Source organism: Sceloporus occidentalis, unplaced genomic scaffold (genome assembly GCF_023333645.1).
Source record: "Sceloporus occidentalis isolate IW3139 unplaced genomic scaffold, rSceOcc1.0.p SCAF_163, whole genome shotgun sequence".
In the NCBI taxonomy this organism is placed as follows: domain Eukaryota; kingdom Metazoa; phylum Chordata; class Lepidosauria; order Squamata; family Phrynosomatidae; genus Sceloporus; species Sceloporus occidentalis.
The window spans coordinates 711,402-730,561 of record NW_028317143.1 but is presented as its reverse complement, the minus strand read 5'-3'; the positions used below and the strand labels follow the sequence as shown (position 1 = coordinate 730,561).

Below are 19,160 nucleotides of genomic sequence, written 5' to 3'. Positions count from 1 at the left end.
GAAAAAAAAAAGTTTTATTCTGTGACTATTGCTGGCCACGCGGACATCTGGATTGCCCAGTCTGGAGAACCACTGGCCTTTACTCATTCACAGGACTCGTAAAGGAGTGAAGGGTCACGTCCAGCCCGTTCGATAAACCTGAGCTGTGTGCAGTATAATAACGAGGGCGCTTATTCACAAAGCTCCATACTCTACAACCACAGCCGGGGTCATGTATTGGGAAAGCCAAGGCGAGCATGGCTGAAATAGCTCCTGAATCACGCATAGACGACATGAGCAGCTCTATGGTATCATACGTCGCGGCCTGCAACTCCCATTAAGACCTTTAGTTTCCCATGCCTGATGGGATTTGCCGTCCACGACATTTACCTACAACAGCCCTTCATTGTTTGAACCTAAACTCTATATATTACATACGGTATGTATGACCCAAAGGTCACGCGGTACCTAGAATAGCGTTTGCAATATCCATACATTCACAGTTGCTTATTTTTGGCATATTTTTTTTCTTTCTAGACGATTAAGAATTGCCCAACACGCGAGGTTCTTGGAACGATCCCAAACAAAGACGCCAGCGGCTTACGTGTCTAAAGGGTGAGACCTACTTATTGCACAGCAGCTAAACCATAAAAAGAGTTGTAAACATACCAAACTGCTTTATTTTTACGCATAGCGGGAGGCGAGCATCACGCGTGTTTAAAACATATCGTTGAACTGATGATAAAGGTTTCAGGCTCACATTCTGCTGTCTGGTGTAACAAACCTGAAGTCAAATGACAACGGCACAGCCTATAGAGACCCTCCTTCAGACGCCCCCCAAACGCAGAAAGGGTAACAAACATCTCCTGGTTCAGTGGAAATTCATACTTTTATAGGAAGCCAGGCTGAAGATTTATCTCTAAATATACACACATTATCGCAAACGTGCCAGACCATAACAAATTCCGTGTCACATGTGGCTTCTTGCACAATGCATGCGCCACGCCTATAATAAAACCATTGCCAAGGAAGCAAGGACTTCCCAACATCCGTCAATATTTATGCAATTCATCTATTATTGCCCCCAAAAGTCTGGTTTGTGTGCAACATTTACAGTTTTAGGTTTACTCTAAATTATTAGAATAAAGGCACGTAGATTGTCTGTTACAATAACGTTTTTTTGGTTTTTTTTATCCATACATCAGCATGCCACAAAGACAATTGCAATGGATGTTCAGACCCACAACGCATTTAAATGGTCCTAGATTAGTCGTAGTCCTGATTCTGGTGGGAAGAAGACACTTTGGTTCCTCTACAACAGAACATAAACAGATCATATAGAGCCCTTACAAGCCCAGCTAAGTGTATAGACCAACGTAGTAGGTGTCCTGTCTGCAGAGCCAGTCATATGTTCAATGTAGCATGCGCGGGCCCTTTCTCACATACTAAGGACATTGCAACGGACAACTGTTTCATCCGAACGCCGACGGAATGGTAACGCCACGTCTATCAATTCTCAGCAGGTTGACGAACACAATGTATCGATCGCTCTTTGGGTTAATCTCATCATCGTTTACGTGGATGTGAAATCAGGTCACCCGAATGACCCGTGTTTCGTCGTCTGCGATATAAAACTTGGACTGTGTTGGACAGATTTAGATGGTCAACTGGTCAATTCCAGTACAGCCCTTTGACTGTTCCTAACATCAGACTGTAAAAGAAACAAAATACATTCAACTAAAAAGAGAAGAAATCCTAGCTAATGCCACCAAGTGGTACGTTTAGCCACCTAAAATCACACACGGGCAGGACCAAGGTCGACACAAACTCCAGATCTAATTCGTGCCTCTCCTGGTACCTTCTTGTCCTCAAATGTACCTGCTGTCTACCGACGGATTAGTGGGAGGATTAAGCACAATTAGCACGTTTCTGCCAAAGTCGCCGGCCTGTATCAAACCGGACGACAATGAAAGCAGATTCTGAAATGAATGGTAGTTTGCAGCTTTGGTTTGCGTCGAAGGGTCTGCAGCCAAAATCGACTGCGAGGTAGCACGACCTTCTCGAAACGCTCAATGGCTGTACACAGGGACTTCAAAAAAGGTAGAGACGCCCCAGGGGTCAAAGCTTTTTGGGAAGGAAAATATACAAGTAATAGTATATTCAGTATAGTAGAGTCCAGCATTAAGACCAAGCTACTTGTGCATGGAACCCCCCCCCACATAAGATGGGTCCTCGCAGGTTTCCCGCGGCGGGATGGGCTCGGTGGAGGTGCGGAGATGGCCCCCTTTACTTTTTTACTTTAATTTCTTTATTAATTATCGAACATTTTGAAAATGCGTCAGAGCGGCTCCAGAGTTTCCCAGATTGCGGCTGCCACGCGGTGCTGTCTATTTGTTGTTCTTCGTGGCCTCCAGCGGGACCTGGAGCAGCGTTGGCGCTTGTTCTATGATGCGGACCATGAGCTTGTCGATGTAGTCCTCCAGCTCGTGGACGTGCTCCTCCTTTCTGCCCAGCTCGGCCTCTTTCTGCAGCAGCATGTGGATCAGCTCGTCGTGGGTCAGGTGATAATACTTAGCGGCTGCGTCCGGAGAACAGAGATCCTGAAGGAGACGGAGAAACAGAGGTTACGATACGTAAAAGAAAAAACGGACGGGAGCCAACATCGCCAGTGCAACCGCTACAGGTTAACTAAGAAATCCTTAATCTTAGAGGTCCACTGCGAGGCAATTCAAGGGGACTTATAAAACACTACATGGCGGAGGGGTGTTAGGGTTAATATTCTAGGTTCCCAGGCCTATTGCAGACTAAAACCAGCTTAGCAATGGTTGTATATCCATTTAGGAATTCCTAAATTCTGTTTCAGAATGGTTGTACACATTGTATATGTATATTTATATATATTATATATACATACATACATACACACACACACACGCACGCATACTTTTCTTTAAGGTCCAAAGTTGGAGGGGTCGTCTTATAATTGAGGAAATGCAGTATTTCTCTCTCTTATATACTAGTGTGTGTGTGTGAGAGATATATATATACACACACACACACACACACACACACACACACACATACATAGTTTGTTTTGTAATACCTTTATATGTAGACACATTGAAGAAATACAAGCTGCTTAATGATGTACGCTGAGGTTCTTTTTGGTTGGAAACACAAGCTTTTTACGTTTTTTGTTTTTTTTATATAAACAAAAAACTAAAAATAGTTAATATCCTAACAAAGTCCATGCGCTGCTAGGGAAGTGATGCCGGCTGGTAACGAGAAACAAACAGCTTAACCCTCCCATTCCACCAGGGCTTTCTCCACGGTCCCCACGCACCACCAAGGAAACCACAGCCCATTAATGTGATCACGCACCGCATCACCACGGGACCCGATCGCAGCGACAACAGGGCCCCTCTGCTCTCGGGGGTAAAACATAATTAAATTTATCCTGCCAGGTGGTACCCAGGGGGCCCAAGGCTGCGTCTAACCTTTACAGAGCGTTACCTGTGAGGGACGTGGCAGGTAATCGACCTTGCGGGTTCTGCTTTGGTCTTTACTCCCCTATGAAACTGAAGGCACCTCACTTACCTTCAACCGGTCAAGCTCCTGTTTCTTGGGTGCCGGGTGCTGTCCACCGGTCACCGACTTCAGCATCTCCAGCCCACTGCTTATGGCCGTGCTCAGTGCCGGCTTGTTTGGCTTCTTTTCCGAGTCGGACAGCGCGGCACTAATGGGCTTCACGGGATGGGGACTGAAAACACGAGCAATCGAGGAGAGACCAAACAAAACAAAACGGGATAATTAGAGGTCTACCAAATTAAACGCGTCTCTAAAGCAGTCTCGTCTCAGTTCTAGAGTACAAGGTCAGGATTTTAGGAGATAGGTGAGCGGCATCAGTGGCTTCAAAGGGAGCTGTCACTTCTGAGAGAACCGTTAACTAAAATCACTTCCGCCATTTTTAGAACATTCAGATATTGGACTTTTGAGCTCTGCCTCCACCAATAAGCATACGTGCCATTTTCCCTTCACTTCCCATGATCCCTCAGTGCATTGTAGTCTTAACTGTCAGCCTGGGAATTACCACGGGAAGTTCCCCAGAATGTTAATATGTTGAGATCAGAGGTATTCTGCAACAGAAGCAAAAGCCTTGACCTCAACCTTAATAAATAGGGGGGGGTTTATGTATACAAATTATCTGGTGCAAATTATTAAAAGTGATCTTATCACCATAGCAACCTATGGCAGGATCCAAACTTTGCACAAGAACTCCTTTATTTATTACCCCCCAACATTTCACATTAAGGGATTGCAAACATTTTGGCACACTGGACCATGCAATGAACAAAAAACATTTCAGCGCCTTTGAAAGGGAATGTTCCTGGACCCTTCAGTCTGTTTTGGCAAGAAGACCAATAGTTTGCACTAGTACTAGGTTTTTATCAATAATTCCAATTTTTTGGTTTTAATTCCTGTATTTTAGGGTGGCATTAGGTGAGATGTTCCGCTCAGTTATCTGGAATGCCAAAATCATATCTTAAATTCCACTTTATAGCACACTCAGAGGTTGGAATACAAGACTTTACAGTATAACCATGGAATGTTCTTACTTTGGCAAAACTGTTTCTATCTTGTCCTGGAGACCAGTTGTGATCCAAAAGGTCTCTGCATGACACATCGAGACTTGCCAAGGGACAGGGCCATTACCATTACAGAATGGATGGGGCCATTACCATTACAGAAGCAACAACATCCCACTAAAGAAGTTAAGAACCACCCAGGAGTATTCAGTACAAACTATGATTCATAGCTCATAAAAAGGGGTCACTAATGTTAGAGTACAATGAGCTAGAATGGGAAAAGCGGTGGAGAAATTGGTAAGAACGTAAACATCTCATATCGGCTGTAAAACTGTATTTAAATTTATCCATCTCTGCACTTCCCCTTTGAATGTTTTGGTCGGTTCTACGAACCAGATTCGATTAGAATTCATAATATGGACAATCTGCAAATGTAACTGACCTCCAGACATACTGATCTAGAACATGCCATTACTCTCCAGGTCACCACGAAAAGGCTATCAAATGGACAGCGTACATCACACACACACACACCTTTTATGTAGAGCTCACCTGGTTTTCAGTGGGTAAAAGGGGCTCTCAGCCGGCTGTGTCTCCTGGGGTAAAACTGAACGGGCAGCAGATGTCACCACAGAGCTGGTAGCAGGAGACTGGAGGTAGGAGAGAGCTGCTGTACAGGTATTGGTCGTGCCGGTGACCCCCGAGGTCGTAGAGGACAAAATAGGAGAAGGGAATTTGGATACTTTAGGATTCTGTACAGCTACAAGGGAAGGAGTAGAGAAAGCCAGTGGTTGGTTGCCATGCAGGGATGGGATTTTCACATCGGTTGGGAGAGTAACGGGTGGTAGGACTTTAAGAGCTGCTTGCCTATGAAGTTCTTGGAAACTTATATCTTCCTGCAAGGAGACCTCAGAACTTTCATTACCATTTGTGGGTTCCACAAAGGGGTTTTTGTGACTCAAGACTGGAGGTGTTTTGTTTGTTGGTGTAAAGGGGTTGCCAGGTGAAGGCAAACTTTTGATGTCTGTAGCCTCTAAGAAGTCAGATTCTGACCTCCAGAATTCTTCATTCTTGAAGTCGACGATAATATCTGCTGACCAGGTGGACAGCTGGCTCAAAGAAATGCCAGACTGGCTTTCAGCCTTTAAGCCCTTTGTACTGGTCTCTAATATTTTTTCACTTTTTGTCTCATTGGCCTTTTCCAGCTCTGGGATTTTAAGATTTTCTTTTGGCTCAGTATTGTCCTCCACTATATGACCTTGTGCTGTAACCTCTTCACATTGTAGCAGATTTTCACACTTAACTTCTACAATCTGGTTGACTTCTGAATGATTTATGTTGTTAGGAAGTGGCTCCTCGAGAGCAGACCAAAACAGTACATTAGAACGTTCAACTTTCTTTGAGGAATCTGAAGATTCCATCTCAACCTCTTTTTCCTTCTTGGACACCGGCAAAGGCTTTAGGAAAAGGTCACACTTTTGTTTTATGACCTCCACGTCTCTAAGCTTTTCTGAATGACCACATTCAATTAACTCAGAGCCCGGTCCACGTTTCAAAACATCTAATTTATTCGCGCTTTCCTCTACACTCGAGAGATCTAATGCGTCTAGCGAGACTTTTGAAGGGCAAGTCCGGAATTGCTCAGCCAATGTCTCATTTACATCCAACAGGTGTTCCCCATTAGTGGTGCCCGGCTTTGTTAAATCATTATTCTCTTCCATTAAGCTAGGTAAAGGGCCCTTAGCGGGTGATTGAGTGTCCTCTCCAATAAGTTGCTCTGGGCTGTTAACCTCAATTATAGGACAACAGATCACTGGAGAGACAGTCTCTTTGCTCACTCCAACGTTCGGCTCCTGCCTTTGTTCCTCTGGGCTCTCTGCTCGTTTTCTACTTGTGTCTTGATTACTTGTTTGTTTGTAATTATCACCATTAGTCCCCTTTCCCTCAAAAACAGATGACATCAGCCGTGGCGGCTTTGGTGGGGCGAGAGACCCTACAGAGTCAATTAAGGCACGCAATCTGATTTCTGACTGATTAACCCCTTTATCATCTCCACTGGTGACGGTTACTTGATCAGGAACTGCATGTAACCTGTTGGAGATTGACTCCATGCGGGCCTTCTCTTCAGATTCTGCGGAGTATTCAAGTTTCTCTTTAGAGTTCACACTGAACACATCCTCTCTATCTATGGTTTCCTCTGTTATGGCCCTATGCAAAGGGGGTACAGTTGGGTTAAAGGCATGATTATCAAACAGTAAAACAGGTGAATCCAATAACCTGGCCATGGAATCGCCTACCGGTACCAGAGGGGAGACAGCAGCAACCCTGCTTTCACCATCTCCAGAAGTGTTTTCCGTGTCAACCTTATTTACTTCAGAACACATGGCTTGTATATGATCAGTGGTGTTAAGACTTCCAGATGTTGGGTTCTGAAGAACAGTATCACCAGATAATTCTGTGACCTCCTTGTCTAAATGACACAAACTCAGGTTGTTAATTTCATAGCCAGCAGCTGGTGGGTCAGACATATCTGTGTCATGGTTGTAGGTTCTGGATAAGTCCTGGGTGAGTGTTCTGGATCTTGTGTACTCAGCAAGGGGAATGTATGGCATGTTTTGACTTACTGACACATTTGGAAGGGAAGGAGAAACGTCTTCAGTTGTTAAGGCATCAACAGGCCAGTGTGTCTCCAATACCTTTACGCTAACGTAGCTTGTGTAGATACTAGGCAAGGTGTTGACCATATGTTCCGACTCTATGGAGGTCTTTGACTCTTCACTTAAGACGCCTGTTCTTTCTGTAGAGTACGAAGCCTTTGAGGGCAAATAATGAGAGGCACTGGGATCCTGTAGTTTTGTGTCTGGTAGACACTGGTTATTGGCGACTGGCTGAAGCCGGCTTGATGCAAAAGAATCGAACTGTTGCTCCCATCCTGCGGTGTTTAGACGACCCACTGAAGAGGAGCTTGGAGTAAACTTGAAGTTGTGGCCTTCAGTGAAGGCATCGCCGTGGTCTCTTAAATATTGGCTCGATGGGTTCTTCCAATCTTCTGTAGATGGAGAAAAGGCCAATGGACTCTGTTCCTCCACAAGAGAAGAGCCTCTTTCAGCAGCTTCTGAGGTAGCAATAGACCCAGAGGGAAAACTAGAGAAAAAGCGAGCAGGTGAAGAATTTAGTAACTGGTCAATGAGGAAGTCCTCGAAGAAAGGGTTTGTCTGTACTGAGTTGAGAAATGGGTTGTTGGCAGATAGGTTCCCATAGACACCACTATCAAAAGCCGCAACAAGGTTAGTTTTAGGCATGCTAGCAGGATCGGCTAAGGGAGAGAGAAAAGTGTTGGGGATAGGAAAGCCAGGGGTAGGGTATGAAGAAGCAGAGGAGCTAGTATCTACCCGAGGAGACACATCCAGGCTGTGGAGGAAGACAAAATAGTCCTCCTGGTTAGTGCCAAACAGCATTTCCTATGTTATTCGCACACACGCATACATACTCATAGGCCTGTTGGAAATACAATAGCACCTACTAGAGAGAAGGGAGTGACATATGGCTTTAGGTATAAATAAGCACTTTCAAGAAGACAGTTTTTAATTATTTGTTCATTTTTTCCCAGCCAAAATTTAAACACCCTCCCCCCTTTATCTTCAAGTCCTTTATCTTATACGGCTATCACAGACTGATACATTTCAAAATAACGTTTATACTCCTTTATATACACGGAGAGGTTCCAGGAACCTATATACCGGTCTATGTCTGGATTTGTTTTACAAGCAAATTATTGAGTGTTTTGTGGAATTACGGAGTACAATTGCGAATACGTTTGTAGACCCATTAAGGATCTGTCCTCTGTGTTGCTTCTCTGGTCAAGTAGGAAACGACAACAAAACTAACTTTTTAGTGCTAGGTATCTAGGTCTCAATAACGCTAATCTAATGGTAATCAGGATTATTGATAACATCTCGCGCTAGATCAGTTATCCAACTGGTGGCCACCCCTGAGACCTCCTGAGAACTCCATATGTTTATCATGCAATATCATAGATTTAAGAGGGTTGAATAATCCTTATATTCAGGATCTATATCATAATCCAGTCCACTGAAAAAGAGCAAACTCCCATCCCAACAGAACTGTTCTTTATGGATAAAAAGTACAAAAAGTTATTAAATGCCGACTTCTGACCACTACAGAAGCTAGGTACAGATTATAGACTCTCTCTCATATATATATATATATATATATATATGAACTTGTAGCTCAGGAGCTGCACACCGTAGTGTAATTAGATCACAAACGCCAATTTAAGAATAAACAGACCACCGTCTTCAGGAAGATCGCACGCCAGTCCACCAGGTTAAATATTAGACGCATTACATGGGGAGTATGTGACATCCTCAGACACCTGATATCCTTCCCAGCAGAAGGTGGATCATACTTACCGGTGTCCATCACCCGAGCTTTGGTTTTACAAAGCCTTGGACACGGGTTCAGAGGAGTCTTTGTACCAATTTTAAAAAGCGAGATTGGTCGGCCACAATAGCCAGGGCTTAAAAACAACAGGGACCTTAATTGGAAGGTGAAACTTTCAATGAATGGAGAAAAACGTTCCCCCAAGTCCAGCCATACACCAGAGGAAGAGAGATGGACCAACGTTATACGATAAAGCATACGGAGTTCTCATACAGTCCGAGAGAAATGCCTTTCAAAGCAAAACAAAACCATACTTAGTCTGACCTTCTTGCTTGTTCTTGGGTTTGTGTATATATTTCAAGAACAGATGGATGTCAAGGCAGAAAAATGATCAATAATGCACAAAAGCAGCATAGGTGGGTGAAACAGAATGAATATTTATGTGACAACATCCCACAGCGGCTTAACAGAATCTCAAACATTTAAATATGACGCACAGGAGAAACATTAACTGAAGGGCTGTTTTAATATAAAATGATCTTTTTCTGAATAATTAAATATTATATATATATATATATATAATATGTGTGTGAGCAAAATGTTCTTTGAAAAGTAGGAACACCATACTGAAAACCGTACGGAATGGGTAAAATCTTTAGCTCCCAGGGATAATTCAGGATTATAAAATAATTAAGATTATGTAGCAAAAAAGTGTTGTTAACTCCCTCTATGGAGAACAGGACAACACAAGACTGATTGATTCTGGAAGACGTACACTACCCTTCAAAAGTTTGGGGTCACATCAAAATTTCCGTGTTTTTTTTTTTTTTTTTTTTTTAGAAACACAAATATTGTCCAATAAAATAACATTAAATGGATCACAGCACAGACGGGGTTAATTTTGTAAACCACTATTGTTGCTGGAAACGGCCGATTTTATTTAAATATCTTTATATGCGTACAGAGGCCCTTTATCACTCCTGTGTCCCAATGGCCCTTTATCACTCCCATCACTCCCGTGCCCCAATGGCACGTTGTGTTCATTGACCCAAGTTTAAGTTAGAAAACGCATTTATCAATTATGCTACAGCCAGAGATTTCCTCGTTTTCCCATGAAGATAGCAAAGTGACCCCAAACTTAGGTCTCATAGTGTATGAGACCTTTAAGACGGAAATAACTGTATAGCTTTTTCACTATATTAATAAACTATTTTTCAAAAGGAAAAAAGGTAATCTTTTCTCTGGGCAGTCATGCTGATGTCTCATGCACACTGTGGGCTTTTGACCTACTCCTTAACAATTTTCTCCAAAGGGAGCAAGGTCATCAGCCTGGCGTGACCCTTAGGATAATCAACACATCAAAACATAGATTTCATAAAAATCAAGAACTCATTACCCACCTTGGTTTCTGTTGGACGTCTTTGGCTTCTTTAGAGCCAAACCAGCCGCCAGCCTTGCCTTTGTCGTCTGCGACCGAGGATCCGTGCGTAGCTTGTTCAACTAAGGTCTTTCCACCAGCTTCATTCTTCCCGGTTCCGTGGTGGAAAAGGTTGACCTTCGGTTTCTTTTCTTCCTTACCAGTGATTTCTTGAGGTTTATTCGTGGACACGGTGTCTGTAAAGAACATGGGTGTTGTAATTTGGACAGGCTTTGCCTCCAGAGAGACCTCCTCTTTCTTTGGACGTTGGATGTTGGCTTTGGCAGAGATCTTTTCCTCTTCCATGGCCGAGGTATTAGGGGCTGATGGCTTCTGCTCCAATTTCTTGTCTGGTTTCTCCCAGCCTTGGGGTTGTCCTCTGGATCCTTCGCTCAAAATAGGCTCCTCTGATCTCTTCACAATGTTCTGAAATGACTTGGATGGCAGCAAAGATTTCTCCAGCGGACTCGGGGGAGGTTTTGGAAGAGGAACTTCTGCATAAACGTGGCTTCCGTTGATGCACAGAGAAGACTTGGAGATGGGGCTACTGCTTATCTTCAGATTCTGGATGGACTTTGGTTCAGGGAACATTTTCAACTGGCTGACTTCATCACTGAAGGCTCTCTTATGAGTCATCCTCGGTGAAGCCTCATTGTCTTTGGCTACAATTAAAGAGATATCATTTATAAACCATCACATATAGTCACAAACATTCAGTTTTTATAGACCTTGGCAACACCCGGCAGAAATAATCTATATTAACAGCGTCAACGCTTCCGAGAAAGGCCACTGCAAAGTTCTGGACTTAAATGAATCTGTCCGAGGCTATTATGAGCAAAGGGAATTATTTATTATTTTTCCGAACGGCAATAATTAACATTTTTAAAAAGTTTTAACGAAAACTTCCGTTTTAATAAAGATCTATAGCTTGCCAAAAATAAGGTTCATGTAGTCTGCTCAATTTCCTGGTTGAAATTGCAGTATATCCTTCCTTTCTGTTTATTGTTTTATGTAGCGCCATCATATTCCGCAGTGCTGTACGATAGGTAGGACAAGACAAGTAGTATATAACTAGTTATGTGATGCATTATTCCTTATGCCCCGTTCAGACACTGTATCAATAAACAATACATATATACAGTATACGTAATAGTGCATATAATGCCTTTACATAAAATATAGGATGGTAAGTAGCTTTTTTTTTTTTCCTGGATAGGCGAGAGAAGACAGCTGCACAGAAATGTAACATATTGTAGAAGCACAGAGAGAGCTCCAGTTTGGGAATTTTGGATGACGTGAGCTCGCAGCCAGTTATACTCAAGGTTGCAGCTAGAGGGCAGTAGTGAGCCGTCACTATCTTAAGGATACTAGGAGCTGAACAGTGCAGATGTTCCTCCAGAAAAGGGGTATATAATACCCCACCGTCTAGGGATCCCAGGCAGGGAGGTGCAGATAAGGAAGTCGGGTCACGCTTTGATTCCCTACCCATAGTCGCATGAGCTCCCCTCATTGGCACATACATGCTACTCTTTACACCGCTTTGGTCACAAGGTTGGAAGTTCACGAGCCCGAGTGTTCCACCTACAAACACCAACGTACCGTGTGACCTGCAAACCGCTCCCCAGCTCGCTGTCGCAAATTTAAAGACACGGTATATCTTGAGGATTTGGGACTGATAAGGGGAATACAAAGAATGACGACGGTAGGTTATATTTACCCGTAGGCTCTGCAGATAGGCTGCTGTTCCGGGAGGCAGGTTTCTTGCCTGGGTCCGGCAGAACGATAGTGATGCCTGCGCTGGTGGGCACCGTGGCACTGGTGGAGGATATGGTGCTGTCGGACCCCAGAGAAGTGTTGGATTTGGTAAGAGAATTTTTCCGTAACCCCTTGAAGAAAGCAGCCGCCTTGGACTTTGGCTTTCGTTCGTCGTCGTCGTCGCTGTCGAGGCGACCCACGCTGCTCGGAACGATGGCCGACGAGGATTCCATGTCGAAGCGTTTCTTGACTTTCATCTTGTCCTTCAGCTTCCCAAAGGGTGTCTTCGGCTTGTCCTTGATAGAGAGGTCAAACATGCTGGCGGTCAAGTTGTTTCTGGTGAACTGGATGTGGACTTGGATCTCGCCTCTCTCTTTCTCCTTCTTTCCAGGCTTTGACCGGAGATTGTACCACCTAGAAATAAAAGTGACAACGGCGAAAGAGGTCAAAAACAGAAAAAAATAAATAAAAAAAAAAATTAAAAAAAAATCACTTCCCCTAAAGCCATCACAGAATCTTTCTTACAGCCAGGTTTATTCAAAAGCTCTTTAATCCGTGTAAAATGACCCAATATCTTTAGAAACCTATGGCTTCTATTGGGCCAGCATAGAAAAATATATAAAATTACAAAAGCTTTCAAGACCTCAGAGGTCTCTTCAACTGGAATATTACACTATGAAGAGTAACATGGGCGATGTCGACTAAAACCGAATGCCAGAGGTTTCTGACACTAGTCCCTTTACCACCAAAAGCATCAATGGGTAAATACGGCAAACCCTAAACCGGTGCCATACTCATACAAAAACAGAATTTAGTTCACCTCCTGTGCCTCAGGCAGGGATTTAAACATTCCCAGCAAAAATAAGGGATTATTAATAAATCATAATTATTAAATATTATTATGATGATTCATAATAAAAATGTTATGTTTCTGCCTGCTGCATAGTGTTGAATGATATCAGCTTGGTCACATTGATAGGGTTAAAAATAAAAATGTACGACAGCCAGATGGGTTCCGGGCGACCTGGCGGGCTTCACAGACACATGCCACATACTTCTCTGTACACGGGGCACGGCCCCCCGATCCCGGCCACTGCCCCGGAAACAGGCAAAGTCTACCTTCAACCCCCAACCTGCTTAACCCCCCTTTTGCCAGAGGGAAGAGCAAAGACTGGGTTTAGGGAACTTACAAAAATAAATAAAACGGTTTCATGGAATGGTAACCCACCTGCCATCCGTAAACCTTGGGTGGCTGAGAGTATTTAGAATTGGAATGGGAGAAACCCATCTGGGTCATTCTAACAGATTCTGTTCCATTAAAAAAGCAGCAGGTTCTTCACGACATTAAGGGGGTGCATGGCATTATTTTTTAACATAGCGCCATCGTATTCTGCAGCGCTGTACAACGCGCTAACAGGACTAAACAGAGCACCACATAACATTCTGAATGGAGGCCCTGTGTGTGTATTGCCCCCATACGAGTCCTCATTCCACATGACCTGCTCCTGACTCACCCACTACTAGCCTCCAACACAGACCCAGCATACGAAAGGACCAGAAAAACGCAGAGCGGCGGGGAAGCACCGAACCCCAAAAAAGTGGACAGGGGTTAACACGACAAAGCAGGGGCTGCGCATCACACAGAGTATTCTAGTGAACAGATTTAATATTCTCAATAATTTACAGCTGGGAGGAAAGAAAGGAAAGAGGGGATGTGATGGAAACATTTAAGTACATAAAAGGAGGAGAGATTATTTCTAAAGGAGGATAAACCTTGGAACAAGAGGCCTGAATCTAAAACAAGAGGGTCAGGGTCTTAAAAAGAACGGAGAGGGTGGTAGATACGTGGAACAGCCTCCCAGCAGAAGTGGTAGAGGGTAATACAGTGAGGGTATTAAACATGCATGGGATAGACATACGGCTCCTGAATCTAAGACGAGACCAACGACCAAAACGGTCCTTATCTGCCATCAAATTCTGTTAGTAGGAATTATTAACGGAATGGATGCGCGGGTTACATTTAATAATTGTTTTTATAGAACCGCCCTTATTTACTTTAAAATGAAGCTCGAATCCACGCAGTTCATGTCCTGTTATACGGAGCCAAGAAAAACAGCATTACGTCCGGGCAAACAACGCTCCTCACGTAGCGGCGTCCAATAAACGCGGACCCGTCGGTGAAATACTGCAGATCGAGATCGGTAAAGGAGGGACAACTTCTATATATTCATAGCAAGTACAAAGATTAACCCCTCCTCGTCTAATGCGCCAAAGAGAATATAAGCCGTTTGCGTTGGGGTTTCCCAAGGCATCCCTGGTTTAACTGAATTCACGAAACATGCAGAATCTATAATGGGCAGCTGATGAGGACTTGGACGCGACTTCCCTACTTCATGATCTTAATAAATCCTCCTATTGTTCGTGCCGAACCGTTACAGGTCGGTGGTTCCCTGCGGAGGTCATTCTTTTGCTTATTTATATACAGACAGTAATGTGATCCGGTAGAAAGTTTGCTTTAAGAAGAAGAAGAAACAAGAAGAAAATTTGTTTCTTAGAGAATCTGCTGACTTCTCGGCAACGGGATGTAAAGAACACAAACTAGCGCTCTGTGACCCCAGCCTGCATTCAATACCAATTATTGCTTATCAGAAAAAATAAAATTAATATTCTTTTAGGATAGTTGAAATTGCCCTGGGACCCCCGACTTCACCACACATGTCCTACAGCGCCATCTTACCCCCAAACAGTTTGTCAGTGCCGTCTTTGCCCCCAAACAGTCTGCCTGTACTCCTGCCTGCAGAATCAGTGTGTCTTTTCCCCGTGCAGACTGACCCAGCATGCAGGAAGCGGATGTGATGTCACTTCCTGCCCGTTGGATCACTCAGAACCAGCATGCAGGAAGAGAGTGTAAGATTATCCAATTGGATGAATGCTACACTCTCCATACCGCTAGCTGCGGGTATTGCCAACACCTGGCGCCTTTAAATGAGTAGACAAATTGGCTTCCCGGGCCCCTAGAGTGGCGACCATGATTGTTACGCCCCTGGTTATGGATACTATAAACCCAACTTCCATAAAGTTATTATATACCATTTATTTTACAGTTACAAATACACGAGGACGTGACAGAAATTAGGTCCGGCCGCATAACGAAGAGAACGTTCTTTAAAACCGAACGACCGTAACCAGGACCCCCGCCAATGCTCAGATAAACCAATGGCTGAGCACAGAACCAGCTCGGGCCGACCAGTTTGAGGGATTATTATTATTATTATTATTAACGTTCTATTTTATTTTTTTTTGCTGTAACTACAAATTACGCAGTTAATCTAATGACAGCATTTACACTACTAAAGAAAGCTCCTAATTATAGTAATTAGCTTTACTTTATTTAAAAAAAAAAAAAAAAAAAAAAAAAAAGAGCCAATGTATAAGAAAAGCTGGGCTAATGTATACAGAACACGGGAGACCATGCTGATGGTACCGTTCCCATGAGCTTACAATCTAGGAGAAGGGTGAGAAGTAGAAAATGAATCCAGAGGCTGCACATTTAGTTAGAATGGGAAGAGATCAGACCAAATCAACAGAATATCCTCCCAGCAGAAGTGGTAGAGGGTAATACAGTGAGGGTATTAAACATGCATGGGATAAGCATATAGGTCCTGAATTTAAGACGAGACCAACGACTGATTAAGGTCAGAGTATTTACAGCCGGAGAAACGGGCCGATCTGTCGGCAGGTAGGTCAGGTTTTTAGGGAACTGGGTCTCTTGAAACCAGCTGGTAAGAATCTGATGAGTAAAATTATAGGAGGGAAATGCATTAGTGTATAGTCAAAAAAATGAGATGAAATGAATGGGTTAAACACTTTGTAAAGAGGGTCAACACTGCAGGGGCAGATCCCTGGGCTAACCGCTTGCCCCTCACGCGCATTCATGTTAGGACTGACCTTCTGGCGCTGGACTGGGATAAAACCACATCCCAAATTTTTACTGGTGCAGCTCCCTGTTCTGGAATGTTCTCCCACACGCTGTTACTCTTTTAACCTTCCCAAGTGGGATTAACCCTACAACGACCAGAGCCGATACAATCAGAGGCTAAATATTGTGCAACTCCAAATTCTATGTATGTATACACACATTATATACACACACACACACATATATATTAGAATTTTATAATGGAAAAAGCGGCAAGACGTTTTGTTTTTTTTCGGAATGAGATTTTATGTCGAAATCACAAATGGTGCGTTGTGGGTAGATCCTATACACTATCAGAAAATATATATATATATATATATATATATATATATATATATATATATATCAGAATATATTTTAACCTAAACATTTGCTAAGCATTCTGGTAACCAAATGCAAACGTACGTGTATATGTGTGTGTGTATATTACACATATATATATATATATATATATATATATATATATATATATATATATATATATACATACATACATACATACCATACACACACGTACGTTTGCATTTGGTTACCAGAATGCTTAGCAAATGTATAGGTTAAAATATATTCTGATATATATTTTCTGATAGTGTATAGGATCTACCCACAACGCACCATTTGTGATTTCGACATAAAATCTCATTCCGAAAATAAATAAATAAAAAAATTATTGGGTTAATATTTTACTGTCAACAGATTATCCGTTATACGTCTTGCTGCTTTTTCCCTTATAAAATTCTAATTATATATATATATATTAGAATTTTATATATTATTATGAAAAATTATATATATAATTTTTTTTGTTTAGTTTTTATTTCTCTCTTTTTTACTGGTGTTCAGTTTTGTAACATTGGCAGAGGAGCCAATAACTCCTTCAGCTAGAAGATCTCTCCGAAGGTCTTTGCTTGTTTTTGGAGGACGAATTGTGATGTTTTGTACCAACCAGTTTATCTCTCCATGACATTTTTTTGCCTCAGAACTCAATTTGCTTTATTTCAGCGAAATCGATCCTGTTTTATTGCTGGCTTGAATAAAATGCTTTTAGTCCTAGCGGTTTGCCCGAAAGTCCTCGAAGCACAGCATCAGGACACTACGAATGAATACAAAGTAGTATCTATGGCACAAAATTCAACACCCGGCTGACAAATATCTGATTACTGGTGGGCAAACCGCCTTCCTCGGGCCGGGATTAGTAAACCCAGTGTCCGCAGACGTGCATGCACTCAACTACTGCCGCAAAAAAAAAAAAACTTGACATACTGTGTTACAATAGCTCAGACGGGCAAGGCTTACAAGCAGCAGTAATTACTTACACAGCATTCTGTAATTAGACTCCACCCCTTACATATAACGATCCACCAATAAAAACACACAATAAAGCCTCAGAATCCAATAAACTTTACATTAAAAGGGTTGGTCTGTTTATATGAATTAACTACTTCAATAAAGCCTTGTTTGAACCGATCTTAATACATATGGTAGCTGCGTGGTCCCTTGACATTTTCACGGGGTTCCTTTTGTAAACGCGTGGGGAGGATTCTACAGAATACGCATTTAAGAGCCCTAAATACTGCGCACACCCAGTGAATACCGCCCAAAAAAACACCAATATCGGGGGGTCCGTCACACTATATGGCCACACATTTCTTAGCCTGTCACCACGCCAAAGTACCCCAAGTCTGGTGAGTCCCATCCAATCATCATGGCTATATTGCCTACCAAAGGAGCTGAATGAGTGGGACAGCACTACCCCTTTACACACCAAGACTCTCAAGCTATTTAAAGCCTTCTCTGGACACCATTAATGAGGCTCCTGCGTGGCAGGAGAGGGGTTAACCCTATGGTTTAATCAGACCGACAGAGGAATCTGAATGATTATGCCTTTTGCCCCCCCCCCCTTTTCTGTATTTTTTCTTTGTAGTCCTAAATACTGGCCTGCCAAGCCCTTTCCCTTTTAAACAACCCACGATGCTCACTCCTTGATAACAAAAAATTACCACGATGGCAAAAACCACAGGAAAACCCCACAGAACAGATAAGCCGGTTCTTCAGAAGCCTGCGCGGTCGGGCGCGACCGACTGCCGGCCTGCAGCTCAACCAAAAATAAAAAGAGAAGCTTCGGTCTTCGAGAGAACGTTGCGTAAAGTCAGCCCGACACACAAGGAACCCGCGAAGAACAGTTGGAGGCCGTTGCAACATCCATTTTCAGTTGCAGCCTTACTAGTTTGTTATTCCAAGTGTTTTTCTTGTGTTTCTTTCCCAAAAATAAAATGTATTTATAAAAAAAAAAAAAAAAAATAAAAATCAGAATGCCAAGGGATTTGGCTTTTTTTACGTCCTTACTTTATATTAACCCCTTCAGTGGAGGTTTTTAGAACCAAAAAGTTGTTTTTTGTTAAACCATGATTCCCCCCTTTTCATCACTTTGTTTTGTAAAATAGAAATACATAAAAAAAAAAAAATAAGTAATAGTACATAAACTTTTTTTTTTTTTTGCAATCTAGCTTACACTTTGTTCTATGCTGTATGTGCCACAACTGGACGACGAGCCAATTTAACCCTCTCTGAATCCTATGGTTACATGTCAGGCCCCTAGGAATTCGCATAGCTTAATGTACAGGGCACACGGGTGAGTGCGCCGTGATTGGTGGATACATGGCCGGGGGGGGGGGCATTCAGAGGGGATATAGGGGTGAACTGGGTCATTGCCGTTTTGATAGCCGGCTAGGGGCCCCTTCCCTTTGTTGTATCATTCTCAGTGTTTTAACTTTCTTTTCTTCGTCAGCGCAGGCGGGTTGCCGTGTCCTTGCCGGTCAGGAATTAGTAATGGTGGTAAGGACAGAAGTCCGGTCCCAATCCTCCCCTAACCTCTTGTGGTAAAATCAATGACCTTCGTCGTGCCCAGGGAGCCATTTGTTGGTGTTGGCAGCGGGGGGGGGGGGGTGAGTACCTTGGTGGTGGCAAGTATGGAAGCGGGGCCGGCAAGGATGGAGTTAATTTATTATTACTGTGTTATTTTGAGTTCGGATGTTTCATT

General features: G+C 42.9%; 1 protein-coding gene across 1 annotated transcript in view; it reads right to left on the bottom strand.

Annotated features, from left to right (window-relative positions):
* Positions 1-2,366: 2,366 nt before the first annotated feature.
* RAB11FIP5 (RAB11 family interacting protein 5) overlaps positions 2,367-19,160 on the bottom strand; it is a 30,884-nt gene continuing 14,090 nt past the window's right edge. Inside the window, exons 2-5 of the mRNA XM_089501089.1 lie at positions 12,104-12,555; positions 10,370-11,048; positions 3,577-3,739; positions 2,367-2,579 (exon numbers count right to left, since the gene is read on the bottom strand). Of these exons, the coding sequence (XP_089357215.1) occupies positions 2,367-2,579; positions 3,577-3,739; positions 10,370-11,048; positions 12,104-12,555 (1,507 nt within the window). The remainder of the gene's footprint in view (positions 2,580-3,576; positions 3,740-10,369; positions 11,049-12,103; positions 12,556-19,160) is intronic.